Here is a 25,799-nt window from a genome sequence, read left to right as displayed (position 1 = left end):
TTTATTCTTTTGAATGTAACCACAAGCATGCTCAAGTCTAAATTGCCCTCCCTGTTCTTTAACCAGAAAAAGTGCCTCAAGTACTCTGTGCAATTTGGGATGCAGGCTCCGTTTTCAGACCCAAAACAGCGAGAATCTCTATTTAGTCAGCACCCTGTAGTGGTGCAACATGGGAAACACTAAATCAAGGGCTGATAACTATCAACAGCACAGAGACACACAGAGAAAGTTATTATTTCAAAGGTTTGGTTTTATTTGATAATACTGTTGTAAATTTTTGTACATTGGCTGAACGTCCACAAGGGACTTACACAAAGCACATGCATAGTCTGGTTGTCTTCACACCCACAAAATCCCATCAAACCTTCCCTACCAACTTAGCACGTGTACATCTGAAAGCATTTGATAAGGTAGAAGAAATATGGTATTACTAAGGGATTGCCTCCTGAAAGATAGAATGAGCACCATGTTTCTTACATCCAATCCTCTTTAGATCTATGCCAGTGCCTTCCTTGCAGGTAGGCAACTAGGGGTGAGATTCACAGGAGGTTGGTGGCACCTTAATTGGGGAGGATGGGCTCCTGGTAATGGCTGGGGTGGCATGAGATCAAATATATCAAACACAGTTTCCATGTGTTTGATGTCATTCCATTGACTCCGTTCCAGCCATTATTATGAGCTGTCCTCCCCTCAGCAGCCTCCACTGGTGAGATTCTTTCTCTCACATGCTCCCAGCGCAAGAAGACTTTCACCACTTTAAAGAGAAAGACAGACTTGATAGGGGGGAAAAAATAATAATGTAATAGATTTAACACTGGAAAACTAAATGTACTGAAAATGGAAAGTCCACTTTTAATTTATGCTTCTGTTATTCCATCATAATTTAAATCCAAATTAATATAGCAATCTACTGAGGAGTATGTGCCCATCTGACCTCAGAAGATGCCATTTCATGTTGATGTGGTTTCCTGAGAAGTTACACTTCTCCAGGCATTGTGAGATCTGATCACCTGCGCAACGCAGTTAAGACGACCTGGAATGTGGCCTAGCTGTCTGGTTGAGTCCCATAAGACACCCTTTGTAGTGCCACTAAAAAAAATATATATTCTCCCTTTTTCTCCCCAATTTCGTGGTATCCAATTGGTAGTAGTTACAGTCTCGTCTCAGGCGAAGGTCGAGAGCCCTGCGTCCTCCGAACCACAACCCAACCAAGCTGCACTGCTTCTTGACAATGCACATCCAACCCGGAAACCAGCCGCACCAATGTGTCGGAGGAAACACCGTACACCTGGTCAGCGTGCACTGCGCCCGGCCTGCCACAGGGGTCGCTAATGCGCGATGAGACTAGGATATCCCTGCCAGCCAAACCCTCCCTAACCTGGACGACGGGCCAATTGTGCGCCACCCCATGGGCCTCCCAGTCGACAGAGCCTGGGCTCGAACCCAGAATCTCTGGTGGCACTGCATAGACCACTGCGCCACCCGGGAGGCTTGTAGTGCTACTTTTGACTAGGGCCCATATAGTGCACTATATAGGAATAGGGTAACATTTGGGATACACAGTCTGCCTGACTGCAGTACGATATTAAAAACACTATAGAGAATCACAGTTTGGTCTTTACTGGAATTCCTCTTCAAAGTGCAAATCTAGTTCTAATGATGCAAATAACAATAATTATTTTTAAAAACAAAAGTATATGCATAGGTACTGTACAGCAATCTAGGGGGAGTGGGTGGAGACAGGGAGGAGGGGTGAGGGGGTTGTTGAGTCTAGAAGGGCCATCGAGGGGAGGGGGGGGGCATAACGGTGAGGGTTATGGGAGAGGGGTAATGTGGTACCATAGGCATCCATCTCTATCACATGCCATAGACTGGTCCGGTGAGACATGCATTCTAGAAGGTTCTTTTAAAATGTTGTTATTCCCATATTTGTCTCTGACTGGGATGCTTTGGTTATTCAGACAAAATGAAATGCAACCATTTATAAAAACTAAACACCTTTCTTACCAAATGTCTATTAGAACAAGCTGGGAAGTCCCGCCTCACCATCAATCTGATTGGTCCTAACAGCATGGTTATGAGAAGCAACAAATAGCGTTTGACTAGTTAAAAAGAAAAAAGGCATCTTGGAATATGGCTTTGAAATCAAACAGAATGAGGAAACATAAGTAATGTTGAGCCATCATTGAATAGATATGGAGTCGTTCTAACCTGGGTAGTTTGACAGGGATAGAGAGCGCACTACTTTCGACCTGGGCTCTGTTACCATTTGACATACCCCCAAAAAATAAAAATCATCTGTCCTCCTGACGCCTGCCTCAGGGGGATGTGACATCATCATCACCACCACACGACCAGGATATGGGTCTTGTGGCACTAAATAGCTACACAAACATCCTGAGCCCCTGTCTAGCGCCTTCCCCTAGCCTCTAACCCTTCTGTGATTTGCAGTCCTGAAGGAACCAGATGGGTGTAAGCAATTTGACAAATACCATTTAGGGGGCTAGGTGGAGCCATCACCATACTATTAATATATCCAGTCCCTTTAGATCTGCAAACACAAGGGGTAGTAGCTAGGAGTTGTTTTTGGACCAGTAAACTATTAACCGAGCTCTCTTAAATCATTCAGCTTTGCCTTGTTATATTTTATGTGTATCAAATTAATGTTGTCCTGTCACACAGAACTTATTTTCTCCCCTAATATTTCATGAAATGTAGTTAAAAACCTTTTTCTTTAATCAGGTTGTGCAGTGGGCAGCTGGAAGGGGGTAGGGCCAGAAAGTGATTAGGGGTCCTCGATGTCCAGGAACTCCTTCTTGGGCGGAGTCACACCGCGATACCAGGAACAGGAGCCATCGGCCCTCTTGACACAGGTGTAGTGGTTAGCTTGGCGACCGTGCACCTGCTTCTCTATCATCAGGTCTGTCCACAGACACTCCTCTGGAGCAGAGATGGCACAGGGCAGGGACGGGCAGCGCACAATCTACACAGAGACAGATACACAGGTTAAAAGGACCAAGTACCTTACTGTAATAGATCTCAATTTAAAAAGGAATTATCAGGATTTCTGCATAAATTAGTCCATTTTATCTGATCTTCATCTTAGTCACAACAATAGACAGTGTGCTTAAACAAATAACAAATAGTATGTCTATATTGAATACATAATTTAAACATTCACAGTGTAGGTTGGAAAAAGTATGTGAACCCCTAGGCTAATGACTTCTCCAAAAGCTAATTGGAGTCAGCTAACCTGGAGTCCAATCAAAGAGACGAGATTGAAGATGTTGGTTAGAGCTGCCTTGCCATATATAAAAAAAAATAAAAAAACTACACAATGAGTTTGCTATTCACAAGAAGCATTGCCTGATGTGAACCATGCCTCGAACAAAAGAGATCTTAGAAGACCTAAGATTAAGAACTGTTGACTTGCATAAAGCTGGAAAGGGTTACAAAAGTATCTCAAAGCTTTGATGTTGATCAGTTCACGGTAAGACAAAATGTCCATAAATGGAGTAAGTTCAGCACTGTTGCTACTCCCCCTTGGAGTGGCCATCCTGTAAAGATGACTGCAAGAGCACAGCGCAGAATGCTCAATGAGGTTAAAAAGAATCCTAGAGTGTCAGCTAAAGACTTACAGAAATCTCTGGAAGATGCTAACATCTGACGACCCTACGATACGTAAAACACTAAACAAGAATGGTGTTTATGGGAGGAAACCACAGAAGAAGCCTCTGCTGCCCCCCCCCCCCCCCCCCCCAAAAAAAAAAACATTGCTGCACGTCTGAAGTTTGCAAAAGTGCACCTGGATGTTCCACAGCGCTACTGGCAAAATATTCTGTGGACAGATGAAACAGTTGAGTTGTTTGGAAGGAACACACAACACCATGTGTGGAGAAAAAAAAGGCACAGCACACCATTAAAACCTCATCCTAACTGTAAAGTATGGTGGATGGGAGCATCATGGTCTGGGGCTACTTTGCTGCCTCAGAACAGATTTCGATCAGACAGAAAAATGTATTCCCAAGTTCATCAAGACATTTTGCAAGAGAACGGTAGGCCATCTGTCCACCAATTGAAGCTCAGAAGTTGGGTGATGCAATAGGACAATGACCCAAAACAGAAGTAAATCAACAGAATGGCTTCAACAGAAGAAAATACGCCTTCTGGGGTGGCCCAGTCAGAGTCCTGACCTCAACCCGATTGAGATGCTGTGGCATGACCTCAGATCAATTCACACCAGACAGCCCAAGAATATTGCTGAACTGAAACAGTTTCGTAAAGAGGAATGGTCCAAAATTCCTCCTGACTGTTGTGCAGGTCTGATCCGCAACTACAGAAAATATTTGGTTGAGGTTATTGCTGCCAAAGGAGGGTCAACCAGTTATTAAATCCAAGCGTTCATACTTTTTCCACCCTGCACTGTGAATGTTTACATGGTGTTCAATAAAGACATGAAAACGTGTAATTGTTTGTGTTATTAGTTTAAGCAGAATGTTTGTCTATGGTTGTGACCTAGATGAAGATCAGATCAGATTTATGCAGAAATCCAGGTATTTCCTAAGGGTTCACATACTTATTCGTGCCACTGTAGCTTTTTTAGCAAAAAAACATGCTAAATTTTGCCAAGTCAGAGTAGGGAGGGGAAAACTAAAAACTAGCTGTTATTATTGGCAGAGAGGTTTGTTATTGGTCTATTAACCAATTTGCACTGTAAAGCCGAAACTCCCGCCCAAGCAAACCTGCTGATTAGAAGGCCCTCTGTAGATAGTTGAAAATACAAAATCAGGAAATAACTGATAGAAAAAAAAATTACTTATTGTACAACAGCTGATTGAAACTATGATAGAAAACAGGGAAAACAGAATTGACTGCACTGAGCCTTTAAAATTGGTTTCCCTATCCATCTACTCCTTGCTTCCCACCACCTCCCTCCCTACCTTGCAGTCACAGCCCATCTGATAGCGCTGAGTCAGACTCTTCATCTGAGTGGGGCTCATGGACTCCCAGGGCGTGATGTAGTCACACAGGGTCACATGCATCTTCCCACCTGCCTCCACCTTGCCTACAGGGGGCAACAGAGGGAGAAAGAGAAGGAGAGTGAGAGCGAGGTGGGGGGTGGGTGGGGTAAGGAGAGAAAGAAAGGTTCTCTAAAACAGCAACAGATGTGGTTCTGAAACATGATAACTGAGTCACTGAAATCAGACAGTAGCTTTTCTTTCACTCGCCTCCCCCCCTCTTTAGATCAGGGCAGACAGCGATAAGAAAATGGAGGAGAGGTGGTGAGAGACGAGAGGGGTGAGTTGTTGAAATGCTTGTCGGACAGAAACTGGTTTTCACCATACCGAGGTCCGTCCGGAGTCCTAAAGAATCCAGAAGGAAACGCTAGCCTCAGCAGTTCCTGTTCTGGTGTTCCCTGTAATTAAGCTGAGTGTGTGTGTAGGGAAACCAGAGCGTGCATGATCTAATGCCCCTCTGTGTCCCTCTTTAGGTCTACTCCAGTTGTGCTCACTCAGCACCATCTAGCATAGCCTCATCCCAGAGCTGTTTGTGCCGTCTTGCCAACCCCTATGGTCATTGTAATACCAATAACCGTAGGAGTAGGCACGAGAACAAACAGCTCTGGGATCAGACTACTTCTAGCACACAGCAGCGGGAGATTATTACGCCAGGTCATCAGTGTCTGTCAGGTCAGATGACTAGCCTTACCGGATATTAGGTACTCCTTCTTGCCGCTAGTATCCAAGGTAACGCCACACACAGCAGAGACCGGTGAAGTGAAGATCGCCTCAATGTCCTGTTCAGGACCCTTAAACATCTACAACACAATAACAGGTAAGGGGTTAGATGAACACAGGTCTTATATCTAACAACCCCAGGTCAGGGGGGGGGGGGGGGGGTTCAAGTTCATGGATGTACTCTCACCTTGATCTGCTTGACCTCATACTGGATCCTCTTGATGGGGTTCCCATAGATATCATTCCCAGTATCCACCTCCATCTCCCCCACCACCTTCGCTCGGATCACTGCAGGGAGACAGATGGGGTCAGAGGACATCACACACAACAAGCAAGCTTCTGTTTGAATACTTCCCTCAACAGTACAGCTCTTTAAACCACCTGCAGATGGAGCCCAGGCAGCCTAAACAGCCTCTACGGCAGCTTGTCGTTCCTACATCAATAAACCCCAACACAACCCACAATACAGCGAGTCAAAACAACTTTGTTTTGACTGTTTCAGGTTGTGAACTAGCTGCCAGTACCATTCCACATCACATCACGATTCGTTAGCACATATTGGCAGGGAGGGATGTGTGCTTTCACTGATAAACAAGGGAGTGATTGAGGCACATTATCAAGGGAAAGGGAGTGTGCGCGCGACAGATAGCGAGAGACAGGGACGGCAATAGCGAGAGAAAGAAATCAGAACACAATTTAGTGACACTATCCTTTCTTCAGAAAGTATGAACGAGCTGTAGTTCCTGTGTGTGTGTGTGTGTGTGTGTGTTAAAGACCTCTGACTACATCATGCTTCAGCTATGGGAAGGGAAAATATGAGCAATACGCAATAACATAAATTCACCAGAGAGAAACACACACACACACTCCACAGGGGTGACTGCCATTGCTCTACACCCTTGGGTTCTCTTTATGGCATGGAACAGACAAATACAGAGGAGTTCAATGCTCCCCCCGATCTTTCGCATGCTTTTCTGCACATATAACCACTTCAAGTTCATACACATGGCGCTGACTGAGGCTGATGCAAAACACACACGCCAGCAGTGTACCTGGCTGGCTCCCTCGCCTGCATTCCGTGGAGTTTTTCCCCTCTCTCGTTTCCTGACCTCATTCAGGCCCAGAGGCTAATGAGCACTAAGGACACTGGGTATACAACAGGCTAGAGAGAACTAGTGATACATTTTTGGGGGATATTGTTACATATCGGGATATTATGCGACAAGATATCGTTTTGACAATGTCGCAATATTATTTTTGCACTAGTTGGCTGCAGTATTTATGTATTTCCATGACTGATCCAAACTCATTTTCTCGTGGCTTTCTTGTCCCTCTGCAGCAGACATACAGTGAGCAATTTGTTTGGACTATGGAATCGCAATACATATAGAATCGTGAGAATAGCAATATATATTGTATCGGCACCTAAGTATCGTGATATCGTATCATGAGGTCCCTATCAATTCCCAGCCCTAGAGAGAATGCTCAGCTCAGGGAAAAAGTGTAGAGGCAGCAGGTAGCATAGCAGTTAAGAGCATTGGGCTAGTAACCGAAAGGGCGCGGGTTCAAATCCCAGAGCTGACTAGGTGAAGAATCTGTCGATGTGCCCTTGAGCAAAGCACTCAACCCTCCTATAAGTCACGCTGGAAAAGAGCGTCTGCTAAAATGTAAAAGTGATTCAGGACTGCTGCCTATTTAACGACTTTTGCAGGAATTATGTTTTCCTAAATAGGCACCATTTCCCCCCTTGCTATTTTTTTTAACTAGGTCACATGAGCACCCCATGTTGAGAGTGCAGCAAAAACTCTAGGGTAGCAGAGAAAGCTAAGAGGTTTAAAACACAAAGACCATAGCTATGTAGAATTACTTATACATCACCAGCACTAAGCAATGCCTTTCCATGAAAACCATCCTGAGTTCCCCCAACCCTCACTCCACCACACCACTCTCCCCATCAGAGCAGTGGCTCTAGGAGGTGACATGGCCTCCCCCTTCCCAGCCCCTGCTGGAGCAGGCTGTGAAGTCCCCGGTCTTTCCCAGGGAATAAAGATGTAACATTAGCTGTAAGAAATCTGGTGCAATGCATCACTTCCCACTGGTTGATTCAACATTGTTTCCATGTCATTTCAATTAATTTACATTGAACCAACGTAGAATAGCCATGTGCCCAGTGAGTTCACTTCAGAGTGATGCTTTTGTTGTACATTGTCCCTGTCCAAATAAACGTAATAAATCAAATCTGCCTACAAGCTAGACATGGGAGCAGGGACGTGTGTGTGACACCAGGGACAAGTGTTAATCATTTAGCTGTTAGTGTCACTACTCTGTGTGTGTGGGCTGCAGAGGATACAGACTCAGTGTTGTCAACTGGCGTAGTACACCATCCTATCATACCATCCTCTCCCTCTTATTTCCTCTGAATATGGACGGGAGCATAGCTTAAGCATATTCTTGGCCTCGCTCTGCAGTCTAACTCATTTTGATGAGCTTGGTGGGACTGCTACACTAAGGTATGTATGCATGTATGCTCAAAATGACCAGGACACAGAGGGATTCTGAAGAGGAGCGAACACTTGAAAGTCACAGGGTGGGACACTCTAACCTCGAAGTCAATGGTGTTTGTGTTCATTTAACTAGGCAAGTCAGTTAAGAACAAATTGTATTCATGCACTGTTGGAGCTAGAAAACCAGCATTTCGCTACAGCCGCAATATCATCTGCTATACACGTGTAACAGTATAACTTTAGTCCGCCCCCTCGCCACGGGCGCAAACCAGGGACCCTCTGCACACAGTCACCCACGAAGCATCGTTACCCATCGCTCCACAAAAGCCGTGGCCCTTGCAGAGCAAGGGGAACCACTACTTCAAGGTCTCAAAGCAAGTGACGTCACCGATTGAAAGGCTATTAGCGCGCACCACCGCTAACTAAACCGCCATTTCACATCGGTTACACATGTGACCAATAAAATGACATCCGTGTTAGTGAGCATTTCTCCTTTACCAAGATAAGTCATCCACCTGACAGGAGTGGCATATCAAGAAGCTGATTAAACAGCACAATTATTACACAGGTGCACCTTCTGCTGGGAACAATAAAAGGTCACTATAAAAATTTGCAGTTTAATCACAACAAAGCCACAAGTTGAGAGATTGTGCAATTGACATGCTGACTGCAGGAATGTCCACCACAGTGTTTGCCAGAGAATTGAATCTACCATAAGCAACCTCCAACGTCGTTTTAGAGAATTTAGCAGTACGTCCAACTGGCCTCACAACCGCAGACCAATTGTAACCACGCCAGCCCAGGACCTCCACATCCAGCTTCTTCACCTGCGGGATCATCTGAGCCCAGTCACCCAGACGGCTGATGAAACTGTGGGTTTACACAACTGAATAATTTCTGCACTAACTGTCAGAAATTGTCTCAGGGAAGCTCATCTGCTTGCTTGTCGTCCTAACCAGGGTCTTGACCTGAATGCAATTTGGTGTCGTAAGTGACTTCATTTGGCAAGTGCTCACCTTCGATGGCCATTGGCACGCTGGAGACGTGTGCTCCTCATGGATGAATCACAGTTCAAATGTACATTTAGTAGACACTCTTATCCAGAGCAACTTACAGGAGCAATTATGATTAAGTGCAGATTTTTTACCTGGTTGGCTCAGGGACTCGAAACAGCGACCTTTCGGTTACTGGCCCAACGCTCTTAACCGCTAGACTACCTGCATCAGCCATACAACGTGTATGGCATCATATGGGCGAGCGGTTAGCTGATGTCAATGTTGTGAACAGAATGCCCCATGGTGGCGGTATGGTAAGGGGCAGGTATAAGCTATAGACAATGAACACAATTGCATCAGTCAATGGCAATTTGAACGCACAGAGATATCGTGACGAGATCCTGAGGCCCATTGGTTTGCCATTCATCCGCTGCCATCATCTCACTTTTCAGCATGATAATACACAGCCCCATTTCGCAAAGATCTATACACAATTCCTGGTACTGAAAATGTCCCAGTTCTTCCATGGCCAGACATGTCACCCATTGAGCATGTTTGGGATGCTCTGGATCAATGTGTACAACAGTGTGTTCCAGTTCCCACCAATATCCATCAACTTCGCACAGCCATTGAAGAGAAGTGCTACAACATTCCACAATCAACAGCCTGATCAAGAAGGAGATGTGTCATGCTGCATGAGGCAAATGGTGGTCACACCAGATACTGACTTGTTTTCTGATCCACGCACCTACCTTTTAAAAGGTATGTGACCAACAGATGCATATCTGTATTCCCAGTCATGTGAAATCCGTAGATTAGAGCCTAATGAATTCATTTAAATTGACCGATTTATTTATATTAACTGTAACTTAGTAAAATCTGACATTGTTGCATGTTGACTTCATATTTTTGATCAGTGTACATTTGGTTAAGTTGTCCACTAACTTGAATTCAACAACAAATGTCACCATATCCAAAAAATACACAATTCCCTTATGTTGATGACTTTGAAACTCCAATATTTTTCACGTTGCTTCAACGTTATATTGATTTTTGTTGCTTAAGTGACGTGGAAACAACGTTGATTCAACCAGTTTTTTCCCAGCAGAATCTCTTTGAAGTGGTTTGTGTGTCGGTCTGTTGCTGTCCCACTGCATTAGTTTGGTGCGAAGCGGGAAAACCCCAGGAACATTCCTGTCATTCCTCGCAGCTACACCCCTCAGAGGAAGGAGGGAAAGAAAGGAGGATAGAAAGAGAGAAAGAGCGAGAGGGGACTGGTGTGAGTAGTTCTGAGGGATTGTAAAGCAGAATTTATACTACCCTGTTAAGTCCATCTTAGTCTCCCTTGCTCGCTCACTCTTTATGTCTTCCTCTCATCCGGCTGTGCCACGTCCACAAACCAGGCGATACTCCTAGCCCCACAGCAGACGCTGAAGCACTGTAAACTCATAGGGGACTGTGTGCAGCATTTCCCCTGTATTAAATTTAGCAGCAGCACACCGCCACTGCTAAATTGTTGCTGTCAGACACAAAAAAAAAAAAAAAAAAAAAAAAGTGGACACTTGCTCATCAAACATCTTATTCCAAAATCATGGGCATTAGAGTTTGTCCCCCCCCTTTGATGCTATTACAACCTCCACTCTTCTGGGAAGGCTTTCCACTAGATGTTGGAACATTGCTGCAGGGACTGGCTACCATTCGGCCACAAGAGCATTAGTGAAGTCAGGCACTGATGTTGGGCGATATGGCGTTTCAATTCAGGTGTTCAATGAGGTTGAGGTCATGGCTCTGTGCAAGCAAGTCAAGTCCTTCCACACCGATCTCGACAAACAATTTGTATAGACCTCGCTTTGCGCACAGGTGCATTGTCATGTTGAAACAGGAAAAGGCCTTCCCCAAACTGTTGCCACAAAGTTGGAAGCACAGAATTGTCTAGAATGTCATTGTATGCTGTAGCATTAAGTGTTCGCCGTCAATGCTCCAGTCCAATGGCGGCTAGCTTTACGCCACTCCAGCCGACGCTTGGCATTGCGTATGGTGATCTTAGGCTTGTGTGCAGCTGCTAGGCCATGGAAACGGATGGAAATTTCATGAAGCTCCCGACGAACAGTTCTTGTGCTGACATTGCTACCAGAGGCAGTTTGGAACTCGGTAGTGAGTGTGACAACCGAGGACAGACACTTTTACGTGCTTCAGCACTCGGCGGTCCCGTTCTGTGAGCTTGTGTGGCCTACCACGTCGCGGCTGAGCCGTTGTTGCTCATAGACGTTTCCACTTCACAATAACAGCACTTACAGCTGACCGTGGCAGCTCTAGCAGGGCTTGAGGTGTGCACACAGTCAAAAGTTGACACACCTACTCATTCAAGGAGTTCTTTAAATTGTACTATTTTCTACATCAAAACTACACTGCTCAAAAAAATAAAAGGGAACACTTAAACAACACAATGTAACGCCAAGTAAAACACACTTCTGTGAAATCAAACTGTCCACTTAAGAAGCAACACTGATTGACAATACATTTCACATGCTGTTGTGCAAATGGAATAGACAAAAGGTGGAAATTATAGGCAATTAGCAAGACACCCCCAAAAAAAGGAGTGATTCTGCAGGTGGTGACCACAGACCACTTCTCAGTTCCTATGCTTCCTGGCTTATGTTTTGGTCACTTTTGAATGCTGGCGGTGCTCTCACTCTAGTGGTAGCATGAGACGGAGTCTACAACCCACACAAGTGGCTCAGGTAGTGCAGTTCATCCAGGATGGCACATCAATGCGAGCTGTGGCAAAAAGGTTTGCTGTGTCTGTCAGCGTAGTGTCCAGAGCATGGAGGCGCTACCAGGAGACAGGCCAGTACACCAGGAGACGTGGAGGAGGCCGTAGGAGGGCAACAACCCAGCAGCAGGGCCGCTACCTCCGCCTTTGTGCAAGGAGGTGCACTGCCAGCGCCCTGCAAAATGACCTCCAGCAGGCCACAAATGCGCATGTGTCTGCGCAAACGGTCAGAAACAGACTCCATGAGGGTGGTATGAGGGCCCGACATCCACAGGTGGGGGTTGTGCTCACAGCCCAACACCGTGCAGGACGTTTGGCATTTGCCAGAGAACACCAAGATTGGCAAATTCGACACTGGCGCCCTGTGCTCTTCAGATGAAAGCAGGTTCACACTGAGCACATGAGCACATGTGACAGAGTCTGGAGACGCCGTGGAGAACGTTCTGCTGCCTGCAACATCCTCCAGCATGACCGGTTTGGCGATGGGTCAGTCATGGTGTGGGGTGGCATTTCTTTGTGGGGCCGCACAGCCCTCCATGTTCTCGCCAGAGGTAGCCTGACTACCAATAGGTACCGAGATGAGATCCTCAGACCCCTTGTGAGACCATATGCTGACACATGCACATTTGTGGCCTGCTGGAGGTCATTTTGCAGGGCTCTGGCAGTGCACCTCCTTGCACAAAGGCGGAGGTAGCGGTCCTGCTGCTGGGTTGTTGCCCTCCTACGGCCTCCTCCACGTCTCCTGATGTACTGGCCTGTCTCCTGGTAGCGCCTCCATGCTCTGGACACTACGCTGACAGACACAGCAAACCTTTTTGCCACAGCTCGCATTGATGTGCCATCCTGGATGAACTGCACTACCTGAGCCACTTGTGTGGGTTGTAGACTCCGTCTCATGCTACCACTAGAGTGAGAGCACCGCCAGCATTCAAAAGTGACCAAAACATAAGCCAGGAAGCATAGGAACTGAGAAGTGGTCTGTGGTCACCACCTGCAGAATCACTCCTTTTTTTGGGGGTGTCTTGCCAATTGCCTATAATTTCCACCTTTTGTCTATTCCATTTGCACAACAGCATGTGAAATTTGTCAATCAGTGTTGCTTCCTAAGTGGACAGTTTGATTTCACAGAAGTGTGATTGACTTGGGAGTTACATTGTGCTGTTTAAGTGTTCCCTTTATTTTTTTGAGCAGTGTATGAAGTAACACATATGGAATCATGTAGTAATAAAACTCGCTTCAAACAAATCAAAATATATTTGCTTTTCTTCAGAGTAGCCACCCTTTGCCTTGATGACAGCTTTGCACTTTTGGCATTCTCTCAACCAGCTTCTCCTGGAATGCTTTTACAACAGTCTTGAAGGAGTTCCCGCATATGCTGAGCACTTGTTGGCTGCTTTTCCTTCACTTTACAGTCCGACTTATCCGAATCTATCTCAATTGGGTTGAGGTCAGGTGATTGTGGAGGCCAGGTCATCTGATGCAGTACTCCAACACTCTCCTTGGTCAAATAGCCCTTACACAACCTGGAGGTGTGTTGGGTCATTGCCTGTTGAAAAACAAATGATAGTCCCACTAAGCGCAAACCATCACACCTCCTTCACGGTGGGAACCACACGAGGAGATCATCCGTTCACCTACTCTGCGTCTCAAAGACACGGCAGTTGGAACCAAAAATCTCAAATTTGGACTCATCAGACCAAAGGACAGAGTTCCACCGGTCTAATGTCCATTGCTCATTTTTCTTGGCACAAACAAGTCTTCTTATTTGTGTCCTTTAGTAGGGGTTCCATTGCAGCAATTTCACCATGAAGGCCTGATTCACGCAGTCTCTTCTGAACTGTTAATGTTGACATTTGTCATTTACTTGAACTCTGTAAAGCATTTATTTGGGCTGCAACTTGAGGCTGGTAACTAATGAACTTCTCTGCAGCAGAGGTAACTCTGGGTCATCCTTGCCTGTTGCAGTCCTCATGAGAGCCAGTTTCATCATAGGGCTTGGTGGTTTTTGCAATTGCCCTTGAAGAAATTTTCAGAGTTTCTTCCAGACTGACCTTCATGTCTTAAAGCAATGATGGACTGTCATTTCTCTTTGCTTATTTGAACTGTTCTTGCCATAATATGGACAGTCTTCTACCAAATAAGGCTATATTATGTATGCCACCCCTACCTTGTCACAACAAAACTGATTGGCTCAAACGCATTAAGGAAAGAAATTACACAAATCAAATAAGGCACACCTGTTAATTGAAATGCATTCTAGGTGACTACCTCATGAAGCTGGTTGAGAGAATGCCAAGGGTACAAAGCTGTCATCAAGCCAAAGTGTGGCTACTTTGAAGAATCTCAAATAGATTTGTTTAACCCTTTTTGGTTACTACATGATTCCATGTGTGTTATTTCATAGTTTTGATGTACTCACTATTTTCCACATTGTAGAATGATAGTAAAAAAATAAAGAAAAATCCTTGAATGAGTAGGTCGTCCAAACTTGCGTGGTACTAATATATAAATAAAACACAAAACAAATTGTTTAATAACTTTGATGGAAAAACACTGTACACTTAAGAGTATAACCAGACAAAGTTTGTAGAAAAGATAGAAATATATTTAATTCAATCTTTGATAAATTGAAATCACCACAGAAAAAGCTCAAGCAATGAAACCAATTGATTTTGTTTGAGCATAACACAATTAGCCATGGCAAAATGTGTAGAATTGTAGGAAAGTAGCCCCTATTGAGCCAGAAAAAAACCTTGCTTATTTCTAATTGCAAACCTGCCTGATAATATTGTATGGTGCCATGTACAGGCTATGGTAAAAGAGCCTTCATCATTTTTTGCCAATATTGGGCTCATTTTTGGGCCAGGATTATAGAGTTGGTGTTGGCATCATTAATTTTCATTCACTGGAGTAAAAGTAAAAAGCACCAGAAATTCACTTCACTGTCCTACAAAAAAAAAAAAAAATTATATATATATATATATATATTTTTTTTTCAATAAACACATTCCGGGGGGCATGTTCCCATGACCCTGCCACGCTTTTTGCCACCATATGCAAAAAAAGTCTAAGGGAAACAAATGGTATGCATGTGTCACCTCTGCATTACTATCAGACCCTGTCCTACACGTCTGCAGAATTCTCAGGTGGAAACAACGCAAGCCTTCAGATCTCTCAAGCAAAATTACTAATCATCTGCTTACATTTGAGGTTGGAAATTGGTCAATCAATTCTCATCAGTCAACAGCCAGTGTGGAAAAGAAGGGTGGTTCTATGTCATTTCAGCAAACCATGACACCAACCATCTCAGATTGTTATGAAATTTGTTAAACATAAAAATGTTTCCGGAATGCTTGTTTTAATATAATTTCATGAGAAATTAAGCTGATTGATTGCACCCAAATTGGCCATTTTAATTTAAAGTATTTAACATATTCAATAAATATAGTACCCAACATCCGAATTGGAACAAACTTTTTCTAACAATGAGTAAGACCCTGAAGAAGTGACCAAATCTGCCACCAGTAGCGAATTTAGGAAAACAGACAGAACTGGCAAGTACACTGCTACCTTAAAGGACCAGACCTCTTGACAGAGGCTATAGTAATGACGTAACAGAAGGTACACGTGAGGGCGTAGCCTGTCAATCACTTACCTACGTCCGCGTTACAGAAAGCCTGTTGCGGGTGCACGGGTGCACAGCTGCAAGCTTCCACTAGCTCCTCTGCCCGCCACAAAATCAGTACCGTCAGCGTACAGAGGACGCCGTTAATTGACAACGCCATTTTCTCCCGCGTTGTTCACCTTCCTTTGAAATGCGGAAAAAAAAGTGTCCCTATTGAGATTGAAATCCGCTGAGCGCTGTCTGTGTGCGTAGGCTATATGTGTGTGAGTACAGCTACAATGCGTGTGTTGCTCCGATACCAATGACAAGAATAACCGAAGAAGACCGCAGGTCCTGGGTCCCCACACGCAGTTTAGCAGTTCTGAGCAGGAGGAAACGAAAATCCACCTTTAGAACGTCGTGAAGGAACCGCTGCTGCACTGTCCAACAGTGCGACCGTTCACTGGAGTCTGTTGCTCTTCATTTCGGGATCAGCTGGGTTTTAAGGCTGCTGCATGTTGGACTCCTCCCCCCTCGGCAACGATTCGTCCTGCGGTAGGCGCTGAAGCCCTACGTTCAAAGTTTTCCTCTCCTCATATTCTCCTCTCTTCTGAATCGCATCCCTCTTCTCCGTCTGTAGGTGCTGCTGACGTTATCAGCATATTCAGAGAGAGTGAGAACATTGTAAATACCACCAATATTTATCTGTTTATTTACAGTGAACATATTCATACCCCTTGACTTATTGCACAGTTTGATTACATCTTTGTTATCTCACCCATCAACCCACAACACCCCATAATGTGTGTTAGACATTTTAGCAAATTTATTGAAAATGAAATACATAAATATCTAATTTACAGAAGTATTCTCACCTCTGAGTCAATACATGTCTTTCTGGGTACATCTAAGAGCTTTGGACACCTGGATTGTACAATATTTGCACATGATTCTGTTTTAAATTCTTCAAGCTCTGTCGAGTTAGTTGTTGCTCATTGCTAGGCAGCCATTTTCAAGTATTGCCATATATTTTCAAGCCAATTTGTGTCAAACTGTAACTAGGCCAGTCAGGAACATTCAATGTCATCTTGGTAAGCAACTCCAGTGTATATTTGGCCTTGTGTTTTAGGTTAGTGTCCTGCTGAAAGGTGAATTTGTCTCCCAGTGTCTGTTGGAAAGCAGACCGAACCAGGATTTCCTCTAGGAGTGTGCTTGTACTTAGCTCTATTCCGTTTCTTTTTAACCTAAAAAACTCCCTAGTCCTTGCCGATGACAAGCATATCCATAACATGATGCAGCCACCACCATGCTTGAGAATATGAAGAGTGGTACTCAGTGATGTGTTGTTGATTTTGCCCCAAACATAACGCTTTTTTTTTCAGGACATAAAGTTAATTTCTTTGCCACATATTTGCAGTTTTTTAGTGCCTTATTGCAAACCGGGATGCATGTTTTGGAATATTTGTATTCTGTACAGGCTTCCTTCTTTTCAATCTGTAATTTAGGTTAGTATTGTGGATCAACTGCAATGTTGTTGATCCATCCTCAGTTTTCTCCTATCACAGCCATTAAACTCTGTAACTGTTTAAAAGTTACCATTAGCCTCATGGTAAAATCCAGAGCGGTTCCCTTCCTCTCCAGCAACTCAGTTCGGAAAGAGGCCTGTATCTTTGTAGTGACTGGATGTATTCATACACCATCCAAAGTGTAATTAATAACTTCACCATGCTCAAAGGGATATTCAATGTCTGTTTTTTATTTTTTATCCATCTATCAATAGGTGCCTGTCATTGTGAGGCATTGGAAAACCTCCCTGGTCTTTGTTGTTGAATCTGTGTTTGATATTCACTGCTCGACTGAGGGACCTTACAGATAATTGTATGTTGCACACAGAGTGAGTCCATGCATCTTATTATGTGACTTGTAAAGCAAAGTTTTACTCCTGAATTTATTTAGGATTGCCATAACAAAAGGGTAGAATACTTATTGACTCAAAACATTTAAGCTTTTCATTTTTTATTAATTTGTAAACATTTCTAGAAACACAATTCCACTTTGACATTATGGTGTATTGTGAGTAGACCAGTGACGCAAAATCTCAAGTTAATCATGAAGGCCTGATTCACGCAATGTATCTTCCCCCACTATTCGTACTATAACTATTTGCACATTGGTAAAACACTGTACATAGCTGATAAATACACTGAACAAAAATATAAACACAACATGCAACAATTTCAAAGATTTTATATGAGTTAGTATGCAGCCCATTGAAGAACTGGGACATTTTCAGCTTACAGCAATTATGTACAGATCATTGCGAAATGGGGCCGCACATTATCATGCTGAAACATGAGGTGATGGTGGCGGATGAATGGCACGACAATGTGCTTCAGGATCTCGTCAGGGTATCTGTGCATTCAAAATTTCCATCGATAAAATGCAATTGTTTCATGGTCCATAGCTTTTACCTGCCCATAACATAACCCCACCACCCCCATGGGGCACTCTGTTCACAATGTTGACATCAGCAAACGGCTAGCCCATACAACGCCACACACTGTCTGCCATCTGCCCGGTATAGTTGAAACTGGGATTCATCTGTGAAGAGAACACTTCTCCAGCGTGCCAGTGGCATTTGCCCACTGAAGTCAGTTATGACGCCAAACTGCAGTCAGGTCAAGACCCTGGTGAAGATGATGAGCATGCAGAGGAGCTTCCCTGAGACAGTTTCTTACAGTTTGTGCAAAAAAAATTGATTTGCAAACTCACTGTTTCATCAGCTTTCAGGGTGACTGGTCTCAGACGATCCCGCAGGTGAAGAAGCCGGATGTGGAGTTCCTGGGCTGGTCTGGTTACAAGTGGTCTGCGGTTGTGAGGCTGGTTGGACGTACTGCCAAATTCTCAAACATTACATTGGAAGAGGCTTATGGTAGAGAAATTAACATTTTAGAGTGGCCTTTTATTGTCCTCAGCACAAGGTGCACCTGTCTAATGACCAAGCTATTTAATCAGCTTCTTGATATGCCACACCTGTCAGGTGGAAGGATTATATTGGTAAAGGACAAATGCTCACTAACAGGGATGTAAACCAATTTGTGCACTAAATTTGAGAGAAATAAGCCTTTTGTGTGCATGGAACATTTCTGTGTTCTTTTATTTCAGGTCATGAAACATGGGACCAACACTTTACGTGTTGAGTTTCTATTTTTCAGTATAAAACATTTGAAATGTCTTTATCTTTTTGAAACCTTGTTTACTGTTAATTTCTAATCGTTTTTTGTTGATGTTGTTTTTGTTTCTTCTCACTTTTGTTTATTGTTTATTTAATTTGCTTTGGCAATGTATACATACAGTATGTTTCCCATGCCAATAAAGCACATTTGAATTGAACGAGAGAGAGAGAGACCCTCTGAAAGGTCAGAACAGTAGTGGTTTTCTTTTGACCCCACTGTGCGCTGTCCCTGACCCCTGACCTGATAGAGATAGAGGTCAGGATTTACATCAGGCTTTCGACACTGCGGCTGTTGGTCACCAGAGTTAGGATTTCACGGCCGACAGTTGACCTTTAAAACAGAATATGTTGACGTACATCTATGACAACAGTTGAATGTATGGGGACACCTCTGGAAGTGACACACAAGACATAGTATGACAGACAGTTCAGAAGTACAAATATGTGTCACTGTCACCATGGAAACCCCAACAGGGCTGAGTCAACCCAATCCAGACAAATAACCTTTTAACCCTGCAGAACTTATCTTTCCCCCTTTATAAAAAGACACAAAAGCACATACACACACGTTTAAAAAAAAAAAACTGCTGCTGTATAACAATGCAATATAGTGTCTCGACTATCTGGATGTCCTGTTGGTGTAGCTGATGTGCAGGGTGTGTGTATGTATGTCTTTGTTTGTGGGTGCGTGTGTGTTTGTGAGAAAGAGAGAGAGAGAGCAGGGCGGACAAATGTACTTTAATGGCTGTGGTGATCGACTCAACTGGGAAACTATGCAGAGAATGTGCAGTGTGTGCCCAGAACTGGTGGTTTAGTCATCTTTCTGCTCTCCTCTCGCTATGAAATGACCCCAAAACAAGATGGCTGCTCAGTAGTCAGTGATCATAGTCCATTTGTAAGCACCAACTCTATCAGCACAGGCAATTAACCGTCATGATAATAAGGTGTGTATGTGTGTGCATGCAAGTGAGTGAGTGAATCAAAGCTAGATTCCGGTCTGACAGCAAAAGTGGATGTTCCATGTCTCAAGCAAGGCTCATCATCACGTGAGGCTGCAACACTACTTTTAACTCTTCTGCTTTCTGATGATAGGATGTTAGGGGGTGAGGAAATGCAGATAATATACAGAAGCTGTGCCCAGAGGAGTTGTGTAGCAATACCAGGGCACGAGAATTGTGAAAGGGACAGCTTAGTTGGTACACACTCACACATACAAATGCATTTGCTGGTACACAGCTTCTCAAACACACACAGGTAATCACACACAGACGCAACCTCCCATTGCTGTTTTTCTCAGTCCATGGTGAGATTTTACAACCACTTTAGTTACTGAAATGTATGAATCGTAAATGTAAATAAGGATGTTTTATGAATGTTGAGGAAAAAGCTTTTGTCACTTGGAGCAATAGCACCACCGTGTGGCAGACAAGACAGAGAGCAAAACAGTTGGCTAAAACAGACCTGGCAACCAGAGGGGTATACTAGAAAGCCATTTCAAAGAGTTACACACATACACCTTAGCCAAATACATTTAAACTCAGTTTTTCACAATTCCTGACATTTAATCCTAGTAAAAATTCCCTGTCTAAGGTCAGTTAGGATCACCACTTTATTTTAATTATGTAAAATGTCAGAATAATAGTAGAGAAAATGATTTATTTCAGCTTTAATTTCTTTCATCACATTCCCAGTGGATCAGAAGTTTACATACACTCAATTAGTATTTGGTAGCATTGCCTTTACATTGTTTAACTTGGGTCAAACGTTTCCGGTAGCCTTCTACAAGCTTCCCACAATAAATTGGGTGAATTTTGGCCCATTCCTCCTCCTGAGCTGGTGTAACTGAGTCAGGTTTGTAAGCCTCTTTGCTCGCACACACTTTTTCAGTTCTGCCCACAAATTTTCTATATGATTGAGGTCAAGGCTTTGTGATGGCCACTCCAATACCTTGACTTTGTTGTGCTTAAGCCATTTTGCCACAACTTTGGATGTATGCTTGGGGTCATTGTCCATTTGGAAGACCCATTTGCAACCAAGCTTTAACTTCCTGACTGATGTCTTGAGATGTTGCTTCAATATATCCACATAATTTTCATGATGCCATCTCTTTTGTGAAGTGCACCAGTCTCTCCTGCAGCAAAGCACCCCCAGAACATGATGCTGCCACCCCCGTGCTTCACGGTTGGGATGGTGTTCTTCAGCTTGCAAGCCACCAGCTTTTTCCTCCGAACATAACGATGGTCATTATGTTCAAACAGTTCTATTTTTGTTTAATCAGACCAGAGGACATTTCTCCAAAAAGTACAATATTTTTCCCCATGTGCAATTGCAAACCGTAGTTTGGCTTTTTTATTATGGCGGTTTTGGAGCAGTGGCTTCTTCCTTGCTGAGCGGCCTTTCAGGTTATGTCGATATAGGACTCGTTTTACTGTGGATATAGATCATTTTGTACCTGTTTCCTCGAGCATCTTCACAAGGTCCTTTGCTGTTGTTCTGGAATTGATTTGCACTTTTCACACCAAAGTACGTTCATCTCTAGGAGACAGAACATCATCTCCTTCCTGAGCAGTATGATGGCTGCGTGGTCCCATGGTGTTTATACTTGCGTACTATTGTTTGTACAGATGAACGTGGTACCTTCAGGCATTTGGAAATTGCTCCCAAGGATGAACCAGACTTGTGGAGGTCTACAATTCTTGGCTGATTTCTTTTGATTTCCCCATAATGTCAAGCAAAGAGGCACTGAGTTTATAGGTAGGCCTTGAAATACATCCACAGGTACACCTCAAATTGACTCAAATTATGTCAATTAGCCTATCAGAAGCTTCTAAAGCCATTACATTTTCTGGAATTTTCCAAGCTGTTTAAATGACTTTAAAGTCAAGTTAGTGTATGTACATTTCTTACCCACTGGAATTGTGATACAGTGAATTATAAGTGAAATAATTTGTCTGGAAAAATTGTTGGAAAAATTACTTGTGTCATGCACAAAGTTGATGTCCTAACCGACTTGCCAAAACTATGGTTTGTTAACAAGAAATTTGTGGAGTGGTTGAAAAACGGGTTTTAATGACTCCAACCTAAGTGTATGTAAACTTCTGTATAGTCATAGTATGATTTGATCAGCAACACACATCTGCAATGCACACAGGTAAAACACACACAGGTAAAACACACACAGGTAACCACAGATAGGTAATCACAGACACACACACACACACACACACACACACACACACACACACACACACACACACACACACACACACACACACACACACACACACACCAAGGATGGCATCCCTCAGTTGGAGGGGCATTTGATTTCTATAGGAGGACCCATTTCTTTCACGGGACCTCCTGTGTGCACGTGAACATTTTGTTAATGGGTATTATAATAAAGACCATAGGCAACTTGTGAGTTTCAAATTTGGGGAAGCTTATAATTTATCCTACAATTTCCACCTATCTGCGTGTCTGTTATGATTAACTATTCACCCCCCAAAGCCAATACTTTGTAGAGCCACCTTTTGCAGCAATTACAGCTGCAAGTCTCTTGGGGTATGTCTCTATAAGCTTGGCACATCTAGCCACAAAGCACATCCTTCAAGCTGGATGAGTTCCGCTGGTGTACAGCAATCTTTAGAGGCAGCTGTTTATCATTGTCTCTGATTGGGGATCATATTTAGGCAGCCATTTCCCCATTGTGCTTTGTGGGATCTTGACTATGTATAGTTGCCTGTTAGCACTATTGTTAGCGTCACATTTCGGTTAGAGATTTATTGTTTTTGTTTTGCTGTGAGTTTCACCTAGTAATTAAAAGATGTGGAACCCAGATCACGCTGCACTTTGGTCCACTCATTATAACGATCGTGACATATGCACACACAACTTTTCCTGTTTTTATTTTGAATAATTTTTAAAAACAGGTTATTTTTTATATTTTAACTTCACCGATTTGGACTATTTTGTGTATGTCCATTACCTGAAATCTGAATCAAAATCCATTTAAATTACAGGTTGTAATGCAACAAAATAGGAAAAACGTCAAGGTGGATGTATACTTTTGCAAGGCCAATGCAGCGTATGCAACTAACTAAGTAAAACACATAGACCTAAAGCCGACAAATAAAAACAGTAGAAAGTATCCTGATGAAAATGCAGGTTCTTTCAATCGCATTAATGTCTCTACTCCACCTGTCTGCCTCCCATTTGATCTGTCTTGACTTGAGCTATCTCTAGTGGAGTGCAACATTATATCAATTCAACAGGTTGGTGTGTTCGAGCTGCATGCTCCATCAAAGTTATCAGGACAGAAAAACCACACACATGATCACAGCTCACATGGAGCACTCCAAACAAAAGACAATTAAAACATTGACAAAACTCCCAAATGATGGTTATGAAATAAACCAAAGTTGTTTCTCACACGTGTAGCAGGTTGTGAACTCTGCATACAACATTTCCACTCTGAGAATGAGAATGGTAAAGGACTGTAATACAAGCATTAACATAAATTAATGTAACCAAATGACGGCGATTAACGGTATATTTAGTAGGCCTACTGGTTATTTTTGGGGAATTTATAAAAATGTACAAAACAGTCAAAGGGCAAACAATTCACACAATGACACAATGAGTGTGCAAGGGTTGGCAGGAGACAGCGGAGCACATTCTGGACATTTGCCACACACCCCTCCCCTTCTTCTTGTCTCATCATTTTAAAATATACTCAAGACACATTATCTTCACACATAGATGCTTTTCACTGACAGCCGCAACTCAGTAACCATCTAGGCCTATTGCTACCCACGCTGCCCAAATAGGCATTTTTATTGTACCTTTATTTAACTAGGCAAGTCAGTTAAGAACAAATTCTTATTTACAACCCGGCCAAACCTAACCCGGACGACCCTGGGCCAATTTGCGTCGCCCTATGGGACTCCCAATCACGGCCGGTAGTGACGCCTCTACCCCTAGGACTATGCACGTGTGATTTGAAACAATCCACTGCTATTTAAAAAAATAAATAAGCTAATGATCCTCTGTGGCTAAGTCAAGCTCTCTGGTAAAGTATTTTATTTAGACAGTAGTAATTATATAATTTTCGCAAAACATCAATTTACTTTAGGGGAAGACAGCATCTGAACAGTGTATATAATGACGAGATGCTCATGTCTCCACCCTAACAATGCGTGTCGTTGTCCCAAAGGTGGGAATGCAGGCATATTATGCCCATACAAACACATTGGGTTTATTCAGGACACATTTTGGCGAGAGTGACTCATCTCGTTTCGCCTCCTCTCTGCTGGAACTAGCGAGCGAAACAGCGTCTCTCTTCTGACTATATCTAGCCCATGCATCTGACGCTGTTCGGCCAGAAAAAGTATGACATGCCATACTCCTTTTGTACAGACAGCATCAGATACATGGTCTACTCGTAAGGAGACACAGGGGCGCTGTTGCGCTCACTTTAAATGCTTTATCTGAGATTGATGCATCTTTCTGTTGGTGCGCGTCTCAAATTTGACCAAGACGCGCAATATTTAAATATTTTATTTAGAGTGGCATGGAGGTACGGGTAGGGCGGGCCAGGCTCCCTAGGCCCCGCCCATAATGCCGGCCCTGACACACGCACAAACCCCAACCATCTGCGTGCAACTGCTTTAAGCAGGAGAAAACATTTGGTCTTTCTCTCATTTTAGACAAAGAACAGAAAAATGCAACACATTGTGTCTGGCGGTTTCTATATTTTTTCTTCCTCTTCCTCTCACCTCTCCCTTTTAGCTGTGTTGGTTGGCATGACAACCATGTTTGATTAATTTGTGAGAAGTGTTTGGGGTGGATGGATGGTGAGCTAGAGAGAGGGAGGAAGAGAGAGAGGTTGTGTTCACTCCCTGGACCACATACTGCATTTCATAGTAGAAACATCTCTATCTCATTTTTGATAATGAGATACCTAATTGAAACAGGTGACCAGGACCAGGCCAGTGGTAACTGTGCTTTGTTCTTTTGACACAGTTAAAAATGTTCTGTTCAATTTCCCACCAGGGCTCTTTAGATCTAGCCTGGCTTACACGACCCACGTGACCACACAGTGAGGAAGAGCTTTTTACTCAAAATCATAATGAGGAATATCTTTTTTCTCAAAATGTATTTTTTTACGCTTTTAGTGTGTGTACTAGAGGAGGCTGGTAGTCTGAGCTATAGGAGGACCGGCTCATTGTGATGGCTGGAATAGAATAAAAGGAATGGTACCAATCACACCTAACATATGGAAAAAGTGTGTGGGACTCCGTTCCATTGATTCCATTCCAGCCATTACAATGAGCCTGTCCTCCTATAGCTCCTCCCACCAGGCTCCTCTGGTGTGTACTTTACTGTATTTATACTTGGGATGCCGCTTTTCAACAGTAAATGTAAGAAAAATTACTGGACGACTTCTTTAAAGGGACATTTCTGATTGAGACGACATATGCAGCACCGTGAAAGTGTTCTTCGTGAATGTGGGAGCATTGCCTTTTAAAGGTGCATAGCCAACAAAGTATGATCTGATTGAATACCGGCCTGACTCTATGTTTGTTTGTTTTGCGTGTGTGCGCGTGTGTGCATGTGGGTTAATGTGTGTGTTGTATATACAGTATGTGTGGCTTGGGAAGGGGACAAAGTCACAGACTCTATTCTTCAGACATTATGACTTGTTCTTAGTTGAAGTGTCACTTTGTCCTTGAAAGTAAAATAATTCAGGCTTTTGATTGGCGATAGAAAATACATTTACTTTGAAAATTAGATCGAGGCCTTTCCAAGTAGGTCCTCCATACATAAGTGTGTATGTGTGTCTTTTTCTTTTCTCCCTCTATCTCAAACTACTCATTTTCAGAAGTTGGCTCTCTCGAGATGAAACCTAGAGCCTTAGGCCTGTAGGGGCCAAGGAGAGTGCTAGTTGTTTG

General features: G+C 43.4%; 1 protein-coding gene across 1 annotated transcript; it reads right to left on the bottom strand.

Annotated features, from left to right (window-relative positions):
* Positions 1 to 229: 229 nt before the first annotated feature.
* Positions 230 to 16,196, bottom strand: LOC129860504 (metalloproteinase inhibitor 2-like). The gene is made up of 5 exons (XM_055930934.1): positions 15,666 to 16,196; positions 5,926 to 6,026; positions 5,710 to 5,818; positions 4,941 to 5,065; positions 230 to 2,983 (listed from the first exon to the last, which is right to left on the bottom strand). Exons 1-5 carry the CDS (start codon positions 15,793 to 15,795, stop codon positions 2,786 to 2,788), a joined length of 663 nt encoding a protein of 220 aa, XP_055786909.1. The 5' UTR covers positions 15,796 to 16,196; the 3' UTR covers positions 230 to 2,785.
* Positions 16,197 to 25,799: the final 9,603 nt, after the last annotated feature.

This window comes from Salvelinus fontinalis, chromosome 1 (assembly GCF_029448725.1).
Source record: "Salvelinus fontinalis isolate EN_2023a chromosome 1, ASM2944872v1, whole genome shotgun sequence".
Classification (NCBI taxonomy): domain Eukaryota; kingdom Metazoa; phylum Chordata; class Actinopteri; order Salmoniformes; family Salmonidae; genus Salvelinus; species Salvelinus fontinalis.
The sequence above is the reverse complement of the archived record's forward strand: the minus strand, read 5'-3'. Positions and strand labels throughout refer to the sequence as shown.